Source organism: Lithobates pipiens, unplaced genomic scaffold, assembly GCF_037356315.1.
Source record: "Lithobates pipiens isolate NorthernLeopardFrog02 unplaced genomic scaffold, aLitPip1_a1.2 Scaffold_18, whole genome shotgun sequence".
Taxonomy (NCBI): Eukaryota; Metazoa; Chordata; class Amphibia; order Anura; family Ranidae; genus Lithobates; species Lithobates pipiens.
The window spans coordinates 620,756,874-620,782,350 of NW_027507758.1; the positions used below are offsets into that span (position 1 = coordinate 620,756,874).

The 25,477-nt window shown below is 43.6% G+C and overlaps 2 protein-coding genes across 2 annotated transcripts in view; both read left to right on the forward strand.

Annotated features, from left to right (window-relative positions):
- Positions 1-25,477, forward strand: part of LOC143989468 (uncharacterized) — a 109,271-nt gene that overhangs the window by 54,676 nt on the left and 29,118 nt on the right. The window lies entirely within an intron of this gene.
- LOC143989448 (uncharacterized) lies at positions 2,313-23,795 on the forward strand. Its single transcript, XM_077489576.1, has 8 exons — positions 2,313-2,383; positions 6,831-6,947; positions 7,075-7,206; positions 7,293-7,416; positions 7,533-7,630; positions 7,720-7,923; positions 8,114-8,255; positions 19,448-23,795. The coding sequence occupies exons 2-8, from the start codon at positions 6,864-6,866 to the stop codon at positions 20,524-20,526; spliced, it is 1,863 nt and encodes a 620-aa protein (XP_077345702.1). The 5' UTR covers positions 2,313-2,383; positions 6,831-6,863; the 3' UTR covers positions 20,527-23,795.

The following is a 25,477-nucleotide window of genomic DNA, read 5'->3' on the forward strand; positions in this document are numbered from 1 at the left end:
GCCTAGGAGGAGAGGCTGAGCAGAGCAGTGCGAGTGGAGTCACCAATAGTATAAACAAAATCACGGTGGCAGCCGTGGACACTCCAAGCACTGCCCGTGGGCACTTTGCCGATTCCTGTGCAGGACATACTTCCCACACAGTGGGATCATGGGACAAGACATAACATGTGGGGATGTCCCACCCAATCCAGGACTGTTGGGAGGTATGATTACATCAGTGGTCAGTGTAGTGGCCCCGTACACTGGAGACCAATAGGAGAAGGACCCCCTTATATCAGTGGTCAGTGTAGTGGTCCCTTACATTGATCACCAATGGGAGAAAGACCCCCTTATATCAGTGGACAGTGTAGTGGTCCCTTACATTGGTGACCAATGGGAGAAGGACCCCCTTATATCAGTGGTCAGTGCAGTGCTTCCTACACTGGAGGCTGATTAGAGAATGACCCCCTTATATTAGTGGTCCTTTACATTGGTAACAAAAAGGAGAAGGGCCCCCTTATATCAGTGGTCAGTGTAGTGGTCCTTTACACTGGTGACTAATAAGAGAGATGGAACTCCTTATATCAGTGGTCAGGGACACAGTCCCTTACATTGGTGACCAATGAGAGAAGGACCCCCTTATATCAGTGGTCAGTGTTGTGGCCCCGTACACTGGCCACTGATGAGAGAAAGACCCCCTTATATCAGTGGTCAGTGCAGTGGTCCTTTACATTGGTAACCAAGAGGAGGACCCCCTTATATCAGTGGTCAGGGACATGGTCCCTTACATTGGTGACCAATGGGAGAAGGACCCTCTTATATCAGTGGTCAGTGTAGTGGTCCTTTATACTGGTGACCAATGGGAGAAGGACCCCCTTATATCAGTGGTCAGTGTAGTGGTCCTTTACACTGGTGATTAATAAGAGAGATGGAACTCCTTATATCAGTGGTCAGAGACACAGTCCCTTACATTGGTGACCAATGGGAGAAGGACCCCCTTATATCAGTGGTCAGTGTTGTGGCCTCATACACTGGCCACTGATGAGAGAAGGACTCCCCTTATATCAGTGGTCAGTGCAGTGGTCCTTTATATTGGTAACCAAGAGGAGGACACCCTTATATCAGTGGTCAGGGACATGGTCCCTTACATTGGTGACCAATGGGAGAAGGACCCTCTTATATCAGTGGTCAGTGTAGTGGTCCTTTATACTGGTGACCAATGGGAGAAGGACCCCCTTATATCAGTGGTCAGTGTAGTGGTCCTTTAGACTGGTGATTAATAAGAGAGATGGAACTCCTTATATCAGTGGTCAGAGACACAGTCCCTTACATTGGTGACCAATGGGAGAAGGACCCCCTTATATCAGTGGTCAGTGTTGTGGCCTCATACACTGGCCACTGATGAGAGAAGGACCCCCCTTATATCAGTGGTCAGTGCAGTGGTCCTTTACATTGGTAACCAAGAGGAGGACACCCTTATATCAGTGGTCAGGGACATGGTCCCTTACATTGGTGACCAATGGGAGAAGGACCCTCTTATATCAGTGGTCAGTGTAGTGGTCCTTTATACTGGTGACCAATGGGAGAAGGACCCCCTTATATTAGTGGTCAGTGTAGTGGTCCTTTACACTGGTGACTAATAAGAGAGATGGAACTCCTTATATCAGTGGTCAGAGACACAGTCTCTTACATTGGTGACCAATGGGAGAAGGACCCCCTTATATCAGTGGTCAGTGTTGTGGCCCCGTACACTGGCCACTGATGAGCGAAGGACCCCCTTATATCAGTGGTCAGTGCAGTGGTCCTTTACATTGATAACCAAGAGGAGGACCCCCTTATATCAGTAGTCAGTGTAGTGGTCCCTTACATTGGTGACCAATGGGAGAAGGACCCTCTGATATCAGTGGTCAGTGTAGTGGTCCTTTATACTGGTGACCAATGGGAGAAGGACCCCCTTATAACAGTGGTCAGTGGGAGAAGAACATTCTTACATCATCATCAGTGAAAAGATTGCTCCCCTTATCATTGATATCAGTTGTTAATGAGAGACAGAAATTGTTCATTGCTCAAGGAACCCCTAGAAACCTTTGGAGGAACCCTGGCTGAGAAAGGCTGGACTAGGCAGTAATATATTTCTATCCCCGTTGGTGGGAGTGGAGATGACCCCATCTATAAGGATATACAGTACATACACACAGCACAAGGCCGTGTTCACACGACGAAACGTTTCTCTGGGCTGCAGTTCCTCTGTGCTCCACATGGTGGTGACCTCACTTCTACCCAGACAGGAGGTGATGTAACATACAGACAGGAAGTGATGCCAGGTGCAGATAGGAAGTTCTAGGTGAGAGGTGAGTCAGGAGGAAGTAGAGAGAAGACATTGTTGGAAGTGGCAGTAGAGGAGGTAATAAGATCTTATTTTCTATTTACACCCAGTAACCCCCCCGTCATGTCCGTGCTCTTCCTCCATAGTCACTGTGATGTCTTTTATCTCCAGCAGATGATGATACACACATATATAGTGTGTAAATGTAGATTAATGAGGGAATCTATGGTCTGTAGTTATTGATGTCAGTAAATGCTTGTGCTAGACATTGTATGTGGGGGGAATGAAATGATAATTAAAGGTTGGGATGAGGGAAGATATATTTAAGATTTTACACGGGAATAATCAGCGCCCCCTCCAGAGACAGTATGACGAATCTCAAAATAGGAGTCTGAAAGGGGCTCGATTTTGGGAGGTTGGGATGGTGAACCCAAAGCGGAAAGGGGGCAAATTTATCAAAAAAATACCCAGATGGGAATCAAAATGGACCTCTGAGCTCAATACAATTGCTCCAGCTGGACTCAATATTGCCATTGAGTTTTTTGCTTTTGATTCATTTGTTTTATGCATTTTTTTATATTGTTTTACCAGTTATTGATGATTATCAATAAAACGATAAACAAATGAGTGTGTTATAATGAAGAAGGTGTTTTTTAAAGAGGTTGTAAACCCTATAAAAAAAAAAAACCCGTAAGACAAAGGCATAACGAGCCAGTATACAGAAAACAAAAAGCAGCGCATGATGGCAATCGCATGAAAACTTATTAGTCTTTAGAGAAGTAATATAATGAATTTAGAGTCAAATATAAAAAGCTGCAGCAACAGTCAATAGTAGTATAAATACTTGCAGATGGTTGCAGAACAGTCATAAAAGCATATAGCTAAATAAGATACTGGTATGAATAATAAACTATACCACTGCTGAGTCCGGATGAGAGGGGGTTAACATCAACCAATTGGCTTCAAGCTGGACCGTGGAGAGGGCTGTCACAACTCTAAATAGATGGTATGAAAATCCCAGTATGACATCGGGGAGGATGGTGTCTCAAATCTTGTAGCTGCCAGATGAAAGTGCTCAGCCTACAAACACACGTACATGCACGGTAAGGAGGATCCTCAGATGGGCACAGCAAGCCCTACCGTGGGACGTGGGATGACGCTCCTATGAGGATGCTGTGTAGCTCAGCTGTGCAAAGGCTAGACGGAGACATCCGTAAGGGGGAAGGAAGCCAAAAGGGCCGAGCAGGCAGACTAGGAGCCAGACACACTGGGTGACGTCAGCGTTACCACGGAAACAAAGGGAAGCCGGAAACAACGAGATCTTGTCGGTAATCAGCAGTGGAACATCGTAGGCTCAGGTGAAGCCGTGACTACATGTTTCATGCTTCAGCGCTTTATCAAACTTGAAGCCGATTGGTTGATGTTAACCCCCTCTCATCCGCACTCAGCAGTGGTATAATTATAATAATTATATATAATTTATACCAGTATCTGATTTAGCTATATGCTTTTATGACTGTTCTGCAACCATCTGCAAGTATTTATACTACTATTGACTGTTGCTGCAGCTTTTTATATTTGACTCTTGCAATAAATTAATTATGTTACTTCTCTAAAGACTAATACGTTTTCATGCGATTTCCATCGTGCGCTGCTTTTTGTTTTCTGTATCCTGATATCCATTTTTCCAGTGGTTGGTAGCCACACTGGAACTTAGTTCACTTTATATTTTTCAGGTTGCACATACCAATGCACATGACTAATAGTTTGTAGTGCTAATAGGAACTGTGTATATATATATATATATATATATATATATATATATATATATATATATATATATATATATATATATATATATATATATATATATATATATATATATATAACAAGCTAGTAAGCATCGCATACTAGCTCATTATGAAATACTTACCTTAGAACGAAGTCCAAGCAGCGGCACCCACATACCCCTGAAACAGCTGACATCTTCCCCGGTTATTCTTCCAGTCTTGCCGGCTCCAGCGCTGTGATTGGTCGGAGCCGCAATGACATCACTCCCACACACAAGGCCCTGAAGAAACGGCACGGGCGGCCGTTTCTTCAGAGCAAATGCGCCGATGACATCAGCGGCAGCGTATATAGTAAATAGCTCCTAAATGGTGCAAGTTTAGGAGATATTTACAGTACCTACCGGTAAGCCTTCTTATAGGCTTACCTGTAGGTACAATTTAAAAAGGAAGACTTTACTTCCTCTTTAAGTTATTCTGGGCTATAAATGGTTAACGAATCTGTGGGGGGGTTAGGAGCACTTTTTAGGAGCTCCTCACCTGCCAATAGTTCTCCTGGACAAAGATTGGCATTTTCCGATAGAAATACGTTGGATGTCACCAGGTTATCTAAGCGGTGTTTGGCATCCACCGGAGTACAGTATCTGCAGCCGGGACTCTGGCGGTGGATTAGCACTTCTGCTCCTTATGCGGTAATTTCCCATTTCCTACTATAAGGGTGTCTATTGCTTCACAGGCACCACAAACTCAGTGGGACTACAGGGCCCAGCACACCTAGTAATTTACAGCCCATTTTTATGTGAGTAAATGCCGCCAGCTTACCCCAGGAGTTGACTGACACTTTATAAGAAAGTTTCATTGCAACTATCGTGTTAAGAATTCATATATTTTGTCCATAGTGCAAGTGCTGCCTGAACATTTATTATTTTATTTATTAACCTCTTCAGGGTTAGAACATTTCCCCACTAATAGGGTCAGAACATTGTCTTCATTTCGGACTTAAAGTCATGATACTTTTTTTTTTTTCATTAATCACCATTAATCACCTGCTCTGTGTAATGGTTTTGCTCAGAGCGGCCCTGATCCTCCTCTTCTCGGGTTCCCAGCTGATGCACCTGGCTCTTCCTCTTCCCTGAATGCCCCCATAGCAAGTCGATTGCTATGTTATACTTGTGTGCGCTCACTGTCAGGTCCCCCTCTGTGTGTCCGTAAGACACACAGAACGGGGTTCAAACCCACCCCCCCCTCCCTGGCTCTGAGTTAACAGCAGTGGGAGCCAATGGCTCTTGCTGCTGTGTCTCAACCAATGAGGAGGCAGGGACCTCGTGCACATCACTTGATCACAATCAAGCTTGGGTAAGTATTGGAGGGGAGCTGCATACTTACGTTTTTTTTCATGCATTAAATGAATAAAGATAAAAAACCTCCAGCCTTTAGAACCACTTTAAATTCTAGTAATATGCTCCTCTAAACACACAGCACTGACAATAAATAGACAAGACAATGACCATCCCGACCATACATGGGCCTACAAAGGGCAATTATTACACTACGCAGGCAGCCAATGGGCAATCATTACAATATGCAGCCAACACATTGATGGAGTGCAAGGGTCAGGAGTATGGAGCATAGAGCCCCTTACATTGCTGGCCAGGAGGAAGAAAACATTCCCCAGCCTGCCATGAAGAATATGTTCCATCACTGGTGTCAAAGGGAGGAAAATACTGAGGGCAAGGGAAGTAGAGGAGCTGATGGGCCTCTGAGGAGGTAGTGGTGTTAAAGAACTCTAGGAGCCACTGAGGGTTTATGGCATCTGACGAACTCTGGGACCCCTGAGGAGGTAGTGTAGCTAAAGGACTTTTGGGGACTCTGAGGAAGCAATAGGGCTAAATGACTCTGAGGGGGCAATGGTGCTAAAAGGGTGTGGGGGCTTCTGAGGAAGTAGTCAGTCTGAAAGGCTCTGAGCTAAGGGGGACTGTAAGATTTAGGGAAGCTCTTGGCCTCCGATGGTCCTCCCACCTACAATCAATTTGTAATCCTCCTTAACTCCTTCCCAGGAAGTGAAAGTATCCTTTACCTTCTTACCATTGCATTTTTCACTTCTTATAGGAGGTCTGTTTGTGCAGCATCTCCTAATAGTTGGCAAGTCCAATAAATTCGAAAGACATGGGCTCTGGTAGTGCCCAGTGGCACTCTGTACAATGTATAGTACAGTATACTTGACAACCAAGAAAACAAACCCCTCACTGCTGTTGTCCTCCTCCTACCCACACTGGGCTGCCATTGGAGGGAAGAGAACAGACTCTTCCCCCACAGCTTTCTACTCCACCAGCACCATCCTCCTGTTATCCAATCCAATCCCTTCTCTTACTGCAGATTTTGACAGTGACATCACACCTGTCAGTCAGCAGGCTGCCTGAGATTGGAGCCTTTCAGACTGAGTTCTGACAATTATCCGGATTAGCTAGCAAACCCAGGCAAAAGTAAGGATGTTCCCCTTTCTGGACATCATGATGACCCTACATTGACCTCACAGTACTGCTGCAGAATAAACAAGTCAAAGGAAGGATCGTATTTATCATTCCTTGTCTGCAGATCTAAAAATTGTCAAAACCAGTTATGAAACCAAACCCAACAGAGAAATGGGGATTTTAGATTTGGCAAGTCAGGAGGACATTGAAAATGTAACAAATACTAAACAGACCAGGTTAAATATTTCTTACTTTCATTTATCAAAGTTATCCATCTACAAGGAGACCTGTATAGATCAAATGAGGATGGAGGAGGACCGGAGTCGCATGACTGAGAAGATACTAAACCTTACCCTGGAGATCATCTTCCTGCTGACCGGAGAGGTGAGGAGGATTCTGGGAGGTCACATGACATCACTCTTATCTCTATTAATAAAACACAGACCTGACCGGAGAGGTGAGGAGGATTCTGGGATTCTAACATGATATTCCTATTGGTTTTCCAATGCAGAGATTTCCTCTTCTGTCAGGAGATCATATGACCATCACAGTGCCTCCATGTGACTCCCTAAAACCTGAGAGACACAACATGCAGAAGATTCTAGAAGTCACCAAGAAGATGACGGAGCTGCTGACAGGAGAGGTGAGCGGTGCCGGGAATTCTGGGACATTATCCAGTAACAGACAAGGGATGTGTCTGGATGGTGACTGTATCATTGTGTGTGTCAGGTTCCTATAAGGTGTCAGGATGTCACTGTCTATTTCTCCATGGAGGAGTGGGAGTATTTAGAAGGACACAAGGATCTCTACAAGGACGTCATGATGGACAATCAGCCGCCCCTCACATCACCGGGTAAGAGGAGACTTTATTGTAAAGGAGAGAGCAGTACGGAGGCTCCACCTAGATCCCCCATCATCTGATAAACACATAGAAACAATGTATTCAGTCAGTGTGTGTGTTTCCTACAGATGGATCCAGTAATGGGAACCCACCAGAGAGATGTCCCCGTCCTCTGTATTCCCGGGATTCCACACAGGAAGGTCACACCATCCCTCACCATCATCAGGTAGATGAGGAACAATCACTGATAGTATCATTAGGATCTGTACATTATCTGCATTCTTACAATTGATATCATTTTTATTTTATATTCAGAGTGGAAACCTGAGAGATTCTAAAGTTGAGGTAAAAGAAGAAATAAAAGAGGAGTATGATGAGGATGGACTGATGGGGGAATCTGTAATTCTAATAAGACACAAAGATCTGTCCCAGGACAACATGATGGAGTCCTCCAGCTACAGAAACCCACCAGAGAGATGTCCCCGTCCTCTGTATTCCCGGGATCATCACCATTACAAGGTTGTTGGAAAGGAACATCTGGCATATTAACTCAATATTAAATCATATATATATATATATATATATATATATATATATATATATATATATATATATATATATATATATATATATATATATATATATATATTATAACAATATTAAAGCTCGTAATTTACAGATTATATTTTCTATAATTTTCTTGGTTTAGGGTGAAGATCTGATCGATATAAAAGTTGAGGTTAAATCAGAAGAAGAGGAGAGGTATGTGAGCGATGATCAGCAGTCTATGGAGGAGGATGGAATAACGGGGACATTTATAGAGGAGGACACTCCTACAGAGATCAGCACAGGTGGGTCATTACCACTAAATACATTCCTCCACCTATACTGCTCACTGATTGGTCCAGAGTAGGGCAAGGACTGGGTGATATCAGCCTGTAATCCCCTGGTCACTTTCCTGAGCTGTGTTCCCCGTCCTGTATTCCTGTATTTCTCTCCGATAATCTCCCTTCTCTGTGCTGCAGACACAATTTATGTATCTAGACTGGATTTATGGAGATTCTGGGGTTCAGCTGGCAGCAAATTCTCAATTTTTATCATAGTCATTGCTCAACCAAGGCTCCTGATGCACGTGCATTGCCTGAGTCTAGCAAGACCTCTGTCAGAACAATTCTCCCAGGATTACTTGCTCTGATGTTTGATGACTGTGTCGGGTGTTTGGGATATGTCTGTATAGTCTCAGATCCAAGTCACTTAAGCTTCCAGTGATTGCTGAATACCAATATTATGAGTCCTGACTCTTACAATGTATACTTTATATTGCTTATTACAGGGCTCGACAAAACCCGGGCGCCAGGTCGCATTGGCGACTAGAATTAGCGACTGGCGCCTGGGGCAGCACAGCTGGGGGTATCCTGTCTCCGTGGACCCCCCCAGCGTGATTGCGTCGGGCCGCGCCGCCGGCGGCCGGTAATTGAGCCCCCGGCTTTGAGGCCTTCTGTGATGCTAGCTATTCCCTTCTGTGATCCTATTCCTTCTGGAATCTGGCGCCCTCTTGTGGTGGCCGTTGGAATTACAACCATTAATGCTAATAGATCTCCTTCCATTTACTTAGAAAACATTACATACATATATATGTGTGTGTGTGTGTGTGTGTGTGTATGTGTATATATATATATATATATATATATATATATATATATACATACACACACACACTTTTTTTTTCTTTTTTATTCTAACACCCTAGAGAGTAAAATGGTGGTTGTTGCAATAATGTCTGTCACACCATATTTGCACAGCGTACTTACAAGCGCACTTTTTTTGGGGAAAAAATAATTTATTTAATAAAAAAAAATAAGACAACAGTAAAGTTAGCCCAATTTTTTTTATATTGTGAAAGATAATGTTACGCCGAGTAAATTGATACCCAACATGTCATGCTTCAAAATTGCGCCCGCTCATGGAATGGCGACAAACTTTTACCCTTTAAAATCTCCATAGGCGACATTTAAAAAATTCTACAGGTTGCACGTTTTGAGTTACAGAGAAGGTCTAGGGCTAGAATTATTGCTCTCACTCTTCCGATCGCAGCGATACCTCACATGTGTGGTTTGAACATTGCTTTCATATATGCGTTCGCTTCTGCACGCAAGCTTGGCGGGACAGGGCACATTTAAAAAAAAATTTTTTTTTTCTTATTTTAACTTTTATTTTTATTTTTTTTCACTGTTCTTTAAAAAAAAAAATGTGTGTCACTTTTATTCCTATTACAAGGAATGTAAAAATCCCTTGTAATAGAAAAAAGCATGACAGGTCCTCTTATATATGAGATCTGGGGTCAGAGAGACCTCACATCTCATATTTACACTAAAATGCAATTTAAAAAAAAATCGTCATTTGAAAAAAATAAAACAAATAAAATGTCCCTCTAATAGCTATGGACAATGACTTGGAGACAGGTGAGGGGCTGGGGGCTATCTTCCCCTCACTCGTCTCCATGTCAGGCCAGGGACAGGTCCAGATCGCCGTCACGGACCTGGCTCCTAACTTTTTTAGCTGGCTCCTAGATTCCAAGCAAATTTGTCAACCCCTGGCTTATTACGTAGTCCTGACCCCTGCACTATATACTATTTGTTGTATATTGCATAATCCTAACCTTGCCCTATACACATTATCATATGTGTTACATAGTCCTGATACTATATAGTCATAATTATTGTATCCTATACAATACGTTGTACATTACATAGTCCTGACTTCTACTCTCTCCCCTCTATCCACTGCTATATATACACATAATATGTATTCTCTTTTGCTACACACATTTTCTACCAGCTGGACATTTTATATCTGATGATTTGATTGGAGCACAGACTTTTACATGTTCATAATAATGTGATAAAGTCTTCAAACTTTGGAACCTTAAACAGAAAGTGATAATGAGGGAGGAGTCAATAACCCAATGATGGTGGTCTTCAGGATCAGTCCAGTCTTCATCTTGGTTGTCCGCCCCCCCCCCCCCCCCCCCATTCTTCACGTAATCGATTTCAGCAGTGCCTCTAATAATTATGACAGGGAATGCCTGAACGATTAGTTTAGACAGCTAAATTGATCAAATCACAGTGCCTCCAATACATTTATAAAAATAATTTATAAAAATAATTTAACTGACTTAATTATTTTGAGCTATTTTGCCAACCGAATTAAAAAACAAAAACTCAAAGTTTGGTGTATAAGTATAGACTGAGACTATAAAAAATTAATTAATATTTATTTACAATAAGTCACTTACAATTACCACTAACTATTTTATTGTTGGTTGGACACAGACCTTATATCTTGCAATAAGGTTTGGAAATTATTTGTTACTGTAAAATGTATACCTATGACAGGGCTCAAAATTTCAAGTCCTGAGCTACTAGCCAGGCCTTAAGAGTTACTCACCACCAGTTGCCCCACCCCACCCCTACCCTGCCCCACACATAAACACGCCCTCATAAATTATCTCATGAAATTACATTTAAATGTTTTATGCAGAATTAAGCAGCTTTATCCATGCTCATCAATACAGCCTCACCCCTATCCATCAATGCAGCCTCACCTGTGTCCACCAATGCAGCCTCACCTGTGTCTACCAATGCAGCCTCACCCATGTCCACCCATGCAGCCTGCCCGTGTCCACCCATGCAGCCTGCCCGTGTCCACCCATGCAGCCTGCCCGTGTCCACCCATGCAGCCTGCCCGTGTCCACCCATGCAGCCTGCCCGTGTCCACCAATGCAGCCTGTCCGTGTCCACCAATGCAGCCTGCCCGTGTCCATCATGCAGCCTGCCCGTGTCCATCATGCAGCCTGCCCGTGTCCATCATGCAGCCTGCCGGTGTCCATCATGCAGCCTGCCCGTGTCCACCCATGCAGCCTGCCCGTGTCCACCCATGCAGCCTGCCCGTGTCCACCAATGCAGCCTGCCCGTGTCCACCAATGCAGCCTGCCCGTGTCCACCAATGCAGCCTGCCCGTGTCCACCAATGCAGCCTGCCCGTGTCCACCAATGCAGCCTGCCCGTGTCCACCAATGCAGCCTGCCCGTGTCCACCAATGCAGCCTGCCCGTGTCCACCAATGCAGCCTGCCCGTGTCCACCAATGCAGCCTGCCTGTGTCCACCAATGCAGCCTGCCCGTGTCCATCATGCAGCCTGCCCGTGTCCATCATGCAGCCTGCCCGTGTCCATCATGCAGCCTGACCGTGTCCACCAATGCAGCCTGACCGTGTCCACCAATGCAGCCTGACCGTGTCCACCAATGCAGCCTGCCCGGGTCCACCAATACAGCCTGCCCGTGTCCATCATGCAGCCTGACCGTGTCCATCATGCAGGGGAGCAGAGAAGAGGAAGAGCATTGCCGGCCGGATGATAAGAACGCAGAGAGACATCACTGGAACAGCTTTGATTTCAATTGCTGTGTTCCCGCCGCTCGGTGTCCCGTACAGCCCTGCCCCATGGTCGGGGAACTTTGATACACATAACTCGTCCCGTGATTGGACGAGTGATCTGGCTATCAAATTCCCAGAGACCAGGGGGTGGGGCTGTGTGTGACAGCGAGTGCGGGGAACACTCGGCTACTGAAATGAAAGCTGCTTGTGATGTCTCTCGCGCTCTGAATCATCCAGCCGGCTCTCTCCTCTCTTCCCCTCTGCAAGCGCTGGGAGAAGGACTCCCATACAACCCACCGGCCGGTGGTGCTCACTCGCTCCCAGCCAGCCTACGCTCGCCAGCCCTCAAAATCCACTCGCAAAATGCAAGCAGGTGAGTGGAATTATTGAGGGCTGCCTATGAGATTGACTACAATATTGATGTTCCCCTTTTGTAGATATCCTAACCAATTGGATATACTTTGGCAGATAATAATCTGTGTTTGATTAACCTGACACATGAACCTGCTGCAGTCGGATTACAGGGTGAAGTTCATTTGAAGTTATGCCAGTTAAAGTGAAATTAAAATGAACACATTTTAGGGTGTTGGGAGCTCTAATTGGGTAGCAATTCAACCAGCATAAAATACACACAGAAAAATCAATCCTAAATGTTCAAAATATAGTTACCCCTTAAAATTGCTATTTGGCCAGGCCCTCCTAAAAAAGGCCGCTGATTAATAAGTGGATTCGATTTTCCCCAAAATGGCAAGGCTGGAACTGGGTGCCCTGGCTTCAATGAGGTGTCAGATCTAGATGAGGTGGTCTGATCTGGATGGCGAAGTCTGGTGATGTGTGATGAGGACAGTGGCAGCCCGTGCATTGTGGGTGCATGGGCGCCGCCCCCCTAACTCAGCTGGCACCCTCCCTATCCATGTGTTTTTTGAAGCACCTGATTAGAGCCAGAGGCTCTAATAGACTTCAAAATAGGGCGGGCTTTGGGCGCAGAACGTTGCATCCAGATCCCACCCAGTTGTGCTGCAACAGCAAATTAATATTTGCTGTTGCAACACTAATCCAGCTATCGGCCAATCAAGAAGCGGGTCTGAATCGCAGGGTAATATACTCATAACATTTTGATAAATCTGGCCCAAAAGGTATATCCTCCTCTAGGATTGGTAGAGCAGCCTAATTATCAACCCTGTGTTTACTTATAGTGCCTTGAAAAAGTATTCATACACCTTGAAATTTTCCACACTTTGCCATGTTACAACCAAAACATAAATGTATTTTATTGGGATTTTATGTGATAGACCAACACAAAGTGGCACATAATTGTGATGTGGAAGGAAAATGATAAATGGTTTTCTTTTACAAATAAATATGTGAAAAGTGTGGTGTACATTTGTATTCAGCCCCCCCTGAGTCAATACTTTGTAGAATCATCTTTCGCTGCAATTATAGCTTCAAGTCTCTTTGGGGATGTCTCTACCAGCTTTGCACATCTAGAGTGAAAATTGTGCCCATTTTTCTTTGCAAAATAGCTCAATCTCTGTCAGATTGGATGGAGAGCGTCTGTGAACAGCAATTTTCAAGTCTTGCCACAGATTCTCGATTGGATTTAGGTCTGGGCTCTGAGTGGGATATTCTAACACATGAATATTCTTTGATCTAAACCAGGGGTCTCAAACTGGTGGCCCTCCAGCTGTTGCGAAACTACGAGTCCCATGAGGCATTGCAAGGCTGACAGTTGCAAGCATGACTCCCACATGCAGAGGCATGATGGGACTTGTAGTTTTGAAACAGCTGGAGGGCCACCAGTTTGAGAGCCCTGATCTAAATCATTCCATTGTAGCTCTGGCTATATGTTTAGGATCGTTGTCCTGCTGGAAGGGGACCCCCCCCAGTCTCCAGTCTTTTGCAAACTCTAATGCCCTGTACACACGGTCGGACATTCCAACATCAAAATCCATCAGATTTTTTACGACGCATTTTGTGCCAAACTTGTCTTGCATACATACGGTCGGACAAAGTTGTCGGAAAATCCGATCGCTCGGAACGTGGTGACGTTCGTTGCGTACGATGGGACTACGTAGAGGCTAGTAGCCAATAGCTTTGGTCTCCTAATTTAATCTGAGCATGCGTGGCACTTTGTCCGTCGGAATTCTCTACAAACGATTGGATTTTGTCGGAAAATTTTCGATCCAGCTCTCAAACTTTTTCCGTTGGGATTTCCGACTGAAAAAGTCTGATAGAGCCCACACACGATCGGATTTTCCGACAACATAATGCGATCGGACCTTTTCCGTTGGAAAATTATGCCCCATACACACTATCAGATTTTCTGCTGATTTTTTTTTCCTTCAGGTTTACCAAACCCATGTAGTAGAAGGGCCTGCCTGATTGCATACAGATTGAAACTCCTAAGGTTTGACCTCATATTATATGGTTTTGGTAAATCTGAAGGAAAAAATCAGCAGAAAAACTGATAGTGTGTACTGGGCTCAACAGGTTTTCTTCTAAGATTGCCCTGTATTTGGTTCCATTTATCTTTCCATCAACTCTGACCAGCTTCCCTGTCCCTGCTGAAGAAAAGCATCCCCACAACATGATGCTGCTACCACCATGTTTCACGGTGGGGATGGTGTGTTCAGGGTGATGTGCAGTGTTAGTTTTCCGCCACACATAGCGTTTTGCTTTTGGGCCAAAAAGTTAAATTTTGGTCTCATCTAACCAGAGCACCTTCTTCCACATGTTTGCTGTGTCCCCCACATGGCTTCTCGCAAACTGCAAACGGGACTTCTTATGGCTTTCTTTCACCAATGGCTTTCTTCTTGCCACTCTTCCATAAAGGTCAGATTTGTGGAGAGCACGACTAATAGTTGTCCTGTGGACAGATTCTCCTACCTGAGCTGTGGATCTCTGCAGCTCCTCCAGAGTTACCATGGACCTCTTGGCTGCTTCTCTGATTAATGCTCTCCTTGCCCGGATTGTCAGTTTAGGTGGACGGCCATGTCTTGGTAGGTTTGCAGTTGCGCCATACTCTTTCCCTTTTCGGATGATGGATTGAACAGTGCTCCATGAGCTGTTCAAAGCTTGGAATATTTTATTATACCCTAACCCTGCTTTAAACTTCTCCACAACTTTATCCCTGACCTGTCTGGTGTATTCCTTGGCCTTCATAATGCTGTTTGTTGACTAATGTTCTCTAACAAACCTCTGAGGGCTTCACTGATCAGCTATATTTATGCAGAGATTAAATCACACACACAGGTGGACTATTTATTACTAATTAGGTGACTTTTGAAGGCAATTGGTTCCACTAGATTTTAGTTAGGGATATCAGAGTAAAGGGGGCTGAATGCAAATCTAAGCCACACTTTTCACATATTTATTTGTATAAAAATTGGAAAACCATTTATCATTTTCCTTCCATTTCACAATTTCATGTTTTACTATAAAAAGTTGGACTTGGTGATTCTATCTAAAATATATAGAATGCCAAGGAGAGTCTGGTGATTTCTAATGTATGATCCTGACTATTTAGTGTAGCAGTATTCAAATGTAAACTTTTAAATACAGAGATGGCATGATTTCATAATCAATTGTTAACGATATACATCAGTGATATGCAATTAGCAGACCTCCAGCTGTTGCAGAACTACAATTCCCATGAGGCATAGCAAGACTCTTAGCCCTTGTACACGCGGTCGGACATTCCGACGGAAAATGTCAGATCGGACCGTGTTGTTGGATAATCCGACTGTGTGTGGGCTCCATCGGATTGTTTCCATCGGAATATCCGACGGACAAAGTTTTAGAGCTGGGCTATAAAACTTTCTGACAACATGATCCGATCGGACTTTGTACGATTGTGTGTAGAGAATTCCGATCGGACAAAGTGCCACGCATGCTCAGATCAAATTCCTAGACCAAACCTATTGGCTACTAGCCTGAACGTAGTCCCGTCGTAACGAAATAACGCCATCACGTTCCGAACGATCGGATTTTCCGACAACTTTGTCCAACCGTGTGTATGCAACACAAGTTTCGGACAAAATCTGACGGATTTTGTTGTCGGAATGTCCGACCGTGTGTACAAGGGCTTAGAGCCACAAGCATGACACCCAGAGGCAGAGGCATGATGGGACTTGTAGTTTAGCAACAGCTGGAGGTCCGCTAATTGCAGATCCCTAATATACATGAAATTCCCACATTATAAACTACTATTTGAATATGGCTACGTTATAAAGCACACCTTTCTGCAATAATGATTACAAATGAACAATGATAACCATAATAAGCTTAAAGAGGAAGTAAAGGCAACATTTATTTTTTATTTTTTTTAAACGCACCCTGTAAGGCAAAGGCATAATGAGCTAGTATGCATAGCATACTAGCTCATTATGAATAACTTACCTGAGAACGAAGCCCCCGAAGCGGTCCTCCGTCTTCCTCTTCGTCACTGCCATGTATCCCGGAGCGACTTCCGGGTGTCATCGCCGGAGCCGCGATGACGTCACTCCCACACATGCGCACGGGAGCCATCACTCGCGTCATATTGCCGCGATCTGCGGCCTGCCCAGTGCGCCTGCGCGCCGCTGTCTTCGGGTAAATATCTCCTAAACCGTGTAGATTTAGGAGATATTTCTTGGACCTACAGGTAAGCCTTAATCTAGGCTTACCTGTAGGTCAAAGTTGGTTGTAAGGGTTTACAACCACTTTAGCACATCCTTTTAAGCTAATATGCTATTTCACCCTGATTATATACCCATCTGAATGGACAAGCATCTTAATACTTCATTCTCTTTTAGACTTTTCCTGAAATGTTCCAGAAGTATCAAGTTTTATTTTTTTATAATTCTGAAAAATATCAATCTCTTTTCTTTCTTTGGTTTCAAGCCCGTATAAAAAAAGATTCTCGCAAGCTGACTTAATGGTTAACAGTTTCTCACCCAATGTCCTTCATTTCAATTAACAATGGAGGATCTATGCTTGAAAGGGAAACCAGAAATGTTTGTTCTCCTCCACCTGGAAAAAAAATACGATGTGTCATGTTTGTGAGTTCTGAAGTTCTCGTATTGTAAACATAGAGGGGAAGTTTTGTTTAACCACCTCGCGCCCGCCCTATAGCCGATTTACGGCCTTAGAGCAGGCGCTTTCCTGCAATTGGCCGTCCCTGGACGTCCTATTGTTTACTTCCGCAATGCGCGCCGCCGTGGGCGCACATCGCGGAAGTTCTGTGTTCGCCGTGTCCCCCGGGGACAGGCAAACACAGATCGCTGTAAACGGCCAATCACAGCGGCCGTTTACAGCGTGATCGGCGTGACCAATGGGAGATGATCTCATATGTAAACATATGAGATCATCTCTCAGCGCCGCTCTCCCTCCTCACACAGACAGTGTGAGAGGGGAGAGATGAACGGCTGCAGCAGCCGTCAGTGAACAGAGAGAGAAAAAAAAAAAAAAAAAGTGCCATCCTGCCCCAGTGCCATCCTGCCCCAGTGCCATCCTGCCCCAGTGCTATCCGCCCCAGTGCCATCCGCCCCAGTGCCATCCACCCCAGTGCAATCCACCCCCCCCCCCAGTGCTATCTGCCCCCAGTGCCACCTGTTGTCAGTGCCATTTGTCCCCAGTGCCATCTGTCATCAGTGTCACGTGTCATTGTCCTGGTATTTCAAAAGTGTAATAAGTAGTCAACAAGTTAGATGTGTAATTTATGCTCCTAGAACACGTGATGGTGCTCCCTGCATGTTGGGCCTCTCTAAGTGTCCAGGCTGTGAAAAAGTCACACACATGTGGTATCGTAATACTCAGGAGGAGTAGCAGAATTTTTTTGGGGGTGTCATTTGCGGTATACACATACCATGTGAGAGAAATAACCTATTACAATGACAATTTTGTGGAGAAAAATAAAAAAAATGAAAAATCTTAATTTTGCAAAGAATTGTGGGAAAAAAATGACAACATCAAAAAGCTCACCATGCCTCTTACTAAATACCTTGGAATGTCTACTTTCCAAAAAGGGGTCATTTGGGGGGTATTTGTACTTTCCTGACTTGTTCGGGTCACAAGAAATGAGATAGGCCACCAGTACATCAGATGTGATCAATTTTGTGCGATTCGCACCACAGCTTGTAGACTCTCTAACTTTCACAAAGACCAAATAATATCCACTAATTTGGGTTATTTTTACCAAAGATATGTAGCAGTATAAATTGTGGCCAAAATGTATGAAGAAAAATTAATAATTTGCATAATTCTGTCACAGAAACAAAGAAATATGCGGTTTTCTTCGAAATTTTTGGTCTTTTTTCATTTATAGCGCAAAAAATAAAAACCCCAGAGGTGATCAAATACCACCAAAAGAAAGCTCTATTTGTGGGAAAAAAAGGACAAAAAATTCATTTGGGTACAGTGTTGCATGACTGAGTAATTGTCATTCAAAGTGTGAGAGCACCGAAAGCTGAAAATTGGTCTGGGCAGGAAGGGTGTTTAAGTGCCCAGTAAGCAAGTGGTTTCTGGTCCTGTTTATGGGAAAATAATACTGTGTGTAATTTGATTGAAACTCTTTCAGCTAACTCGTGGTTTCCCTACTTCCCAGGACTATTTATAATGCCGCGTACACGCGACTGGACTTTCCGGCAGACTAGGTCCGAAGGGATTAGTCCGTCAGAACAATTCGATCGTGTGTGGGCTTAGTCCGATAGTTTTTTGTAAAGTAAATCCGACGGACCTAGAAATAGAACATGTTTCAAATCTATGTGACGGACTCAATTCCGACGGACTAAAAATCGGGAAAACCGTTCGTCTATGTGCTGGTCCGACGGACAAAATACGACGCGAGGGAAGCTATTGGCTATTGGCTATTGAACTTCCTTGTTTAGTCCCGTTTACGTCATCCCGTTCAAAACAAAGGGACTTTCGAATGGACTTAGTCCGTTTGTGTGTGGCCAAGTCCATTCGTTCGGAAAGTCCGTTGGAGCTCCAGCGAATGTCCATCGGGAAGACCGTCGGACCTAGTCTGCTGGAAAGTCCGGTCGTGTGTACGCGGCATTAGACATATATCTCCATTGTTCTGGGTAACTGGAAGTCAACAGTGTCTCCTTACTTGACAAACAGTCCTTCTAAGGCATTGTATCGTTAACTAGAAGAGGATTTCACGTGAACCTAGTCTTTCAATTTTCCATAGTGTCAAATGAGAGAAATGTGATAAAATATCATTTTTCTTCCATAGGAGTTATGACGGGTAGGAGAGTCAGCCAATATTATGAATCCTGACTCTTACACTATAGCAATTGTGTTGCACATTACATAGTCCTGACCCCTGCACTATATATGCTGTTGTACATTACTGTACATATTTCTGATAGTATATAGTCCTAAATCCTGTACAATACATTACATAAGCCCGACTTCTGCAAAAGACAGTTCTCGTTGTTTCCTTACTCTCTGACTAAGGTCCATGAATAAAGAAATGATCTGGTAGGAGATCAGAGGACCCATTTACTAGTTACCTTGAGGGGGGAATTGTAAGATCCTCAGAGACAAAGCTGCCTGATGTGGGCGGAGTCCTGGTTTAGGGGAACCAATCAGCTCATGTCTAGTAATAACCTTTTTATTTCTATTTTAGTAGATGGACGGGAGATGAGGAAAACCTCAGAGGATTGTCTCACTTTGTCTCCAGACTGTAAAGTAGAAGATGAGGACATCACACAGTATAGTCCAGGAGAAAACCCGACTACCTCAAATGTCCATCCGGCACCACACAGTGTAGATGGACCATCTTATTCCTCTTATCCTGAGGAACCCCAGACTGTGAGGGACGGTGCCATCCTTCCAACAGATAAGAGGTTTCCCTGTACTGAGTGCGGGAAGTGTTTGCCTTCTAAATCCAAGCTTATTGTGCATCAGAGATCTCACACAGGTGAGAAGCCGTTTACCTGTCCTGAGTGCGGGAAATGTTTTTCAAGGAAGTCCCATCTTTACAGACATCAGAGATTGCACATGGATAAGAAGCCGTATTCCTGTTCTGAGTGCAGGAAATGTTTTGTACAAAAAGCAGATCTTGTCGCACATCAATGGTTTCACACAAGTGACAAGCCGTATTCCTGTCCTGAGTGCGGGAAATGTTTTTCAAAGAAGTACAATCTCTCCATACATCAGAGATCTCACACGGGTGAGAAGCCGTATTCCTGTACTGAGTGTGGGAATTTTTTTTCACAGAAGACCAGTCTTATCATACATCAGAGATCTCACACTGGTGAGAAGCCATATTCCTGTTCTGAGTGTGGGAAATGTTTTGCAAAAGCTTCAAGTCTTGTGACACATAAGAGATCTCACACGGGGGAAAGGCCATATTCCTGTGCTGAGTGTGGAAAATGTTTTTTAGTTAAGTCGCATCTTTACAGACATCAGAGATTGCACACGGGGGAAAAGCAGTATTCCTGTCCTGAGTGCGGGAAATGCTTTTCAGTGAAGTCAAATCTGTACACTCATCAGAGACTGCACACAGGTGAGAAGCCGTATTCCTGTCTTGAGTGTGGGAAATGTTTTTCTTTGAAGTGCAATCTTTACAGACATCTGAGGTCTCACATGGGAGAAAAGCCGTATTCCTGTCCTGAGTGTGGGAAATGTTTTACACAGAAGTCCTCCCTTTATACACATGAGAGATCACACATGGGGGAGAAACCACTTTCCTGTTCTGAGTGAGGGAATTTTTACTCGTTAAAGTCCTGTCTTCATGTACATCAGGGATCCCGCACAGCCCTCGAGGTGTATTAGTGCTTTGAGTACGAGTAATAAATTCTATATGTGTAGTTACCCCATGAGGGGCGCTTAAAGATACTTGACTCCAATGATTGCCCTGCAAGTCTCCCGACACCTCTAACACCCTGGGTTCGAACATTTCTGAATATCAATGCAATAACACAGACACCAGATTATGACACAGTGATCAAGTAAATCTTTTACTTTAATGGCATCCCAATCTTAGTCCATATGGTTCAATATTGAGTTGGCCCGCCCTTTGCAGCTATAACAGCTTCAACTCTTCTGGGAAGGCTGTCCGCAAGGTTTAGGAGTGTGTCTATGGGACTGTTTGACCATTCTTCCAGAACTGCATTTGTGAGGTCAGGCACTGATGTTGGACAAGAATGCCTGGCTTTCAGTCTCGGCCCTAATTCATCCCAAAGGTGTTCTATCAGGGTGAGGTCTGGACTCTGTGCAGGCCAGTCAGTCTCCACCACCCCAAACTCGCTCACCCACACTATATTGCAAAAAATTTTTGGCTACCCCCCAAATCATTTGGTGGAGGGAGGATTATGGTTTGGGGTTGTTTTCAGGGGTTGGCCCCTTAGTTCCAGTAAAGGGAACACTTAAGGCATCAGCATACCAAGACATTTTGGACAATTTCATGCTCCCAACTTGGGGGACAGATTGAGGATGGCCCCTTCCTGTTCCAACATGACTGCACACCAGTGCACAAAGCAAGGTCCATAAAGACATGGATGAGCGAGTTTGGGTGTGTAGGGAGGGTGGGCTTCTGCCGGCTCATCAATCCAGACGATACCAGACTCAAAGGAATGGCGGGAAGGTCCTGAAGCAGGCTCCTGAGGATGCTGTGATCAGGAAAAAGGTACTCAATAACACACCCTCCAGTGACATGATTTAGCCAGATCTGTGATAAATAGACGGTAAGTGCTACAAAAAATGTACAGCAATATAGAGTACGTCTGTCCTATAAATTCAGATAAAGCATAGCAAATTGAGTTGAGGCATTGAGTACTTTCATGGTACGGTACGGTAAACTCACAATACAATGGTTTTTAAAAGAAATGTACACATTAATTATGTCAATATTAAAGATTCACCCACAATGGGAGAGAAGAGGGAGGGTAATAGTACAAAAGTCAGAAAAAGGACAACCAAACAATTCTAATAGGACATTGATTCCTCTGATAGAGATTGGACGTTTATATGGAATTCATTCCAGTCAAAAATGATCTCAGTTTAGATAGTTCCAATCTCACACTCTACATGTTTCGTCTTAAACCCGCTTCTTCAGGAGTTTGATCCGAGAGGAGTATATTATTGGAGAAACCACACCAATAACCCGGGGGAACCGTGACGCTAAAATTGGCAATCTCCTGGGCGAGTTTGGGAATCAAGTGGAGGTGTAAAGGGTAGATACTATAGTTTTTCTACTATATTGAACGGGACAGTGGTACAGGCGGTGAAATAAACAAAAAAGCCCCTTAGACACTGGTTCGTTCAGATAGACCTGACAATGACTGCACAAACTCCCAGACAGATGCACCTGGGATTGGCCGGAGCCTGAAAACCCAGGAATAACTCCGGGAGACATGTCGCCGGTCACATCGGTGGTGTGGGGATCGCTGCAACAGCTTCGATCTAAGGTGAGTATTTCATAATGAGCTAGTATGCGATGCATACTAGCTCATTATGCCTTTGTCTTATTGGGGTTTTTTTTTTGTTTTCGTTTTTTTCAGGTTTACAACCACTATTAAGGAAAAACAGGTGCTTGGCTAGAGACAGAGAGCGATTTAGGACACTGTGCTCTCTGGGCTCCCAATAGACATCACCTGAGTTATAGTGATATAAATCCTGTATAATAATAGTATTAAAGCTTCCAATTTTTTAAAAATGAAAACAACAAACACTTCATACTTACCTGCTCTGTGTGTGCCCCATTCCTCCTCTTCTGAAGTCCCCCGCCAGCGCTCTTGGCTCCTTCTGTTTTTTGTGTGCCACCATAGAAAGTCACTTCCTATGGTGGCACACATGCAGGCTAGCTCCTGAGCCCCGCTGTTTTTGTCTATTGACACAGACAGCAGGGCTCGGCCCTGCCCCTTACTCCCTTGTCATAGGATTTGATTGACACGAGCAGAAGCCAATGGTTCCCACAGCTACCAATCTTTCCAGTAAGGAGGGACAGTTCCAGGAGAGCTACTGCTCTCATGCACATCACTGGATCAGGCACAGGTAACTATAAGGGGGGCTTGTAGGGGGATCCTCTGCAACAGAGGGTTTTACACCTTAATACATAATATGAATTGAGTTAAAAAAAACTTGAGGCTTTAGAACCACTTTACCACTACCATCCATCCACTGGAGGAGCCTACAAGCAGAAGGAGTTCAAAAGACTTTATGGTTGGCAGCATTGAATCATGGGAGAGGAAGTTCAGTTGTCCTGTGTAAATAGATACCTAACATTTCCCGTCTTAAAATTGTGTGTCGGTGCGGTAATGACAAACTTTGTTACCCAAATATTGCCCAATGGTAATGCTTTAAAAACCTTTATAGGTCATCAGTTTAAAGTTAACCGTGGCCTAGAATTGTTGCTCTCTCTCCATTGTCCATGGCACTGTGTAACATGTAGTGCAATCAATATAACCACCTTTTTACACAGAGGTTTGGAAATGGGTATAAAAGTAATCTAGAATCCAATATATCGTTCTGTCCACCGGTCTAGGTAAAACGCATCTGGAAGGAATATGCAGGACATTATGCACCTGCATGATACTTTATTTATATTTAAACCAGCCTGCAGATATATCCATACTCTAAAGTGATACGTATGTTCGGTTGACCTTCGAGTATACATCTCATTAGGCAATGATCTCAGATGGGCCGCTTGGTTAGCCATTTGGGTTTGGGTTGCTTTTTTTTTTTTTGCCTGGTACATGAATTTTATGTGTTTTTAAAGATTGGTTCTTTACATTGTAGATCATTGTATCAATATATCATCGAGTGAAAGTTCTGTGATACCAGCAACTGGAAACGCATCGGGTGTGGGTGATATAAGAAGAGTATTTTAATCATTTAAATATTTTTTTTTGGTTTTTGTTTCGTTATTGTCCATCTGTCAATACGCCATTGGGACATGCTCTAGTTTAGATGCCCCTCTGGTGGTACTATGTATTTTTTAATTATTAATAAAATTTTGTATACATTGTGAACCTTTGTCTGGTGTTGGTGGTCATTTAAAATCCCACCCATTTAGGGGAATTTTTCTTCATAGAATATATTTGTATGTAAGAGGTCATGACATGTTGTTTATATTTTTATGTACATGGGGGCTCAAAACTTTTGGGGGAGGGAGTTGAATTGTTTGGGTGTAACTTTTTTTCACGTAATTTTATCGCTATCACATAAGGGACCAATATGTGATAGCATTCTGTTGTGACCGGTTATCTTCAATGAGACATTAAGGTGCCATTAGACCCCTCATACGTTGTGAGTGTTGGGTATTTGGGGGCGAGCTCAGGTTCTGGTGGGGGGGGGGGGGGAGGAAAGGAAGGAAGGTCACCTATGGGTTTTGGCAATATTATCACCAGCATGTTTTATGTATATGTATATATCTAATTTTCAATAAAAGGCATGCAGTAGCCTTGTTAGATGCTTTATCCTTTGTGGTGTTTTTTGTTATACAGGATGCATCTCCCCTTATTTAGTGTTTGGGCACTGTAACTTATCTGCACTCCCAGGATCTTTTTTTCTTGTGGGTTTTGGTACATGGTGAGTACTCCCTTGTGAGCCTACAGCACTCTTCCCTTGGTAGTCCCTCATCCATTATGTTCAGCTGTGAAATGGGAAAAATATGTCAGCAAATCTAAAGTATTTTGGAACTTTAAGCATGAAATGCTTTACTTGTTTTTTCATAAACTGCTTTTCTAGGTGGGTAGTTTATATGATCATGTGCCCCTGTCAAAAGATACATATGTTGGTAAAAACCAAAAGGGAGCTCAGAAAGCGAATTGGAGAACATGATTCTAGTATTATGACTGAAGGTGATGAGCCCCCTTTTGCTGAACATTTCAAAGGATACCATGGATCCTCAGCGAGGGAGCTGGAGTTCTGTGGCATCTACCAACTTAAAATTTTCAATAGTCGAAGTGACGCAGTTTGTTTTATCTGTAATGGGATTTTGAAGGCAATCAATACAAAAATATATATTTTATCTAAAAGATACACTTTATTACATATATTCTTCTGCTAGACAAAGAGATGAGGATAAAATCCTACTTCACAAAGAAACAAAATGGATATATGATTTAATTTGCTTTCCCCGTTGGGACTCAAAAGTGAATTACAGTTGCAACCTTTTCTGTAACTTTGGATCTCGTTTCCCGAGCTCAAGTCTTTATAATCGGCCAACTGTTGAATTAGCATGAGCACGATGTTCGAGTCGAACGTAAGTTCGACTCGAACATCGTGTGTTCGCCGAACAGCGAACATTATGTGGTGTTCGCGGCAAATTTGAAAGCCGCAAAACACCGTTAAAATCCATGGGACATTAACCTGAAAAACCAAAAGTTCTCATTTTAAAGGCTTATATGCAATTTATTGCCATAAAAAGTGTTTGGGGACCCGGGTCCTGCCCCGGGGGGACATGTATCAATGCAAACATTTTTTTTAAAAACTACAGTTTTTTCAGGCGTAGTGATTTTAATAATGCTTAAAGTGAAACAATAAAAATTAAATATTCCTTTAAATATCGTGCCTGGGGGGTGTCTATAGTATGCCTATAAAGTGGCGCAGTTTTCCCGTGTTTAGAACAATACCACAGCAAAATGACATTTCTAAAGGAAAAATTGTAATTTAAAACTGATTGCGGCTGTAATGAATTGTCAGGTCTCGG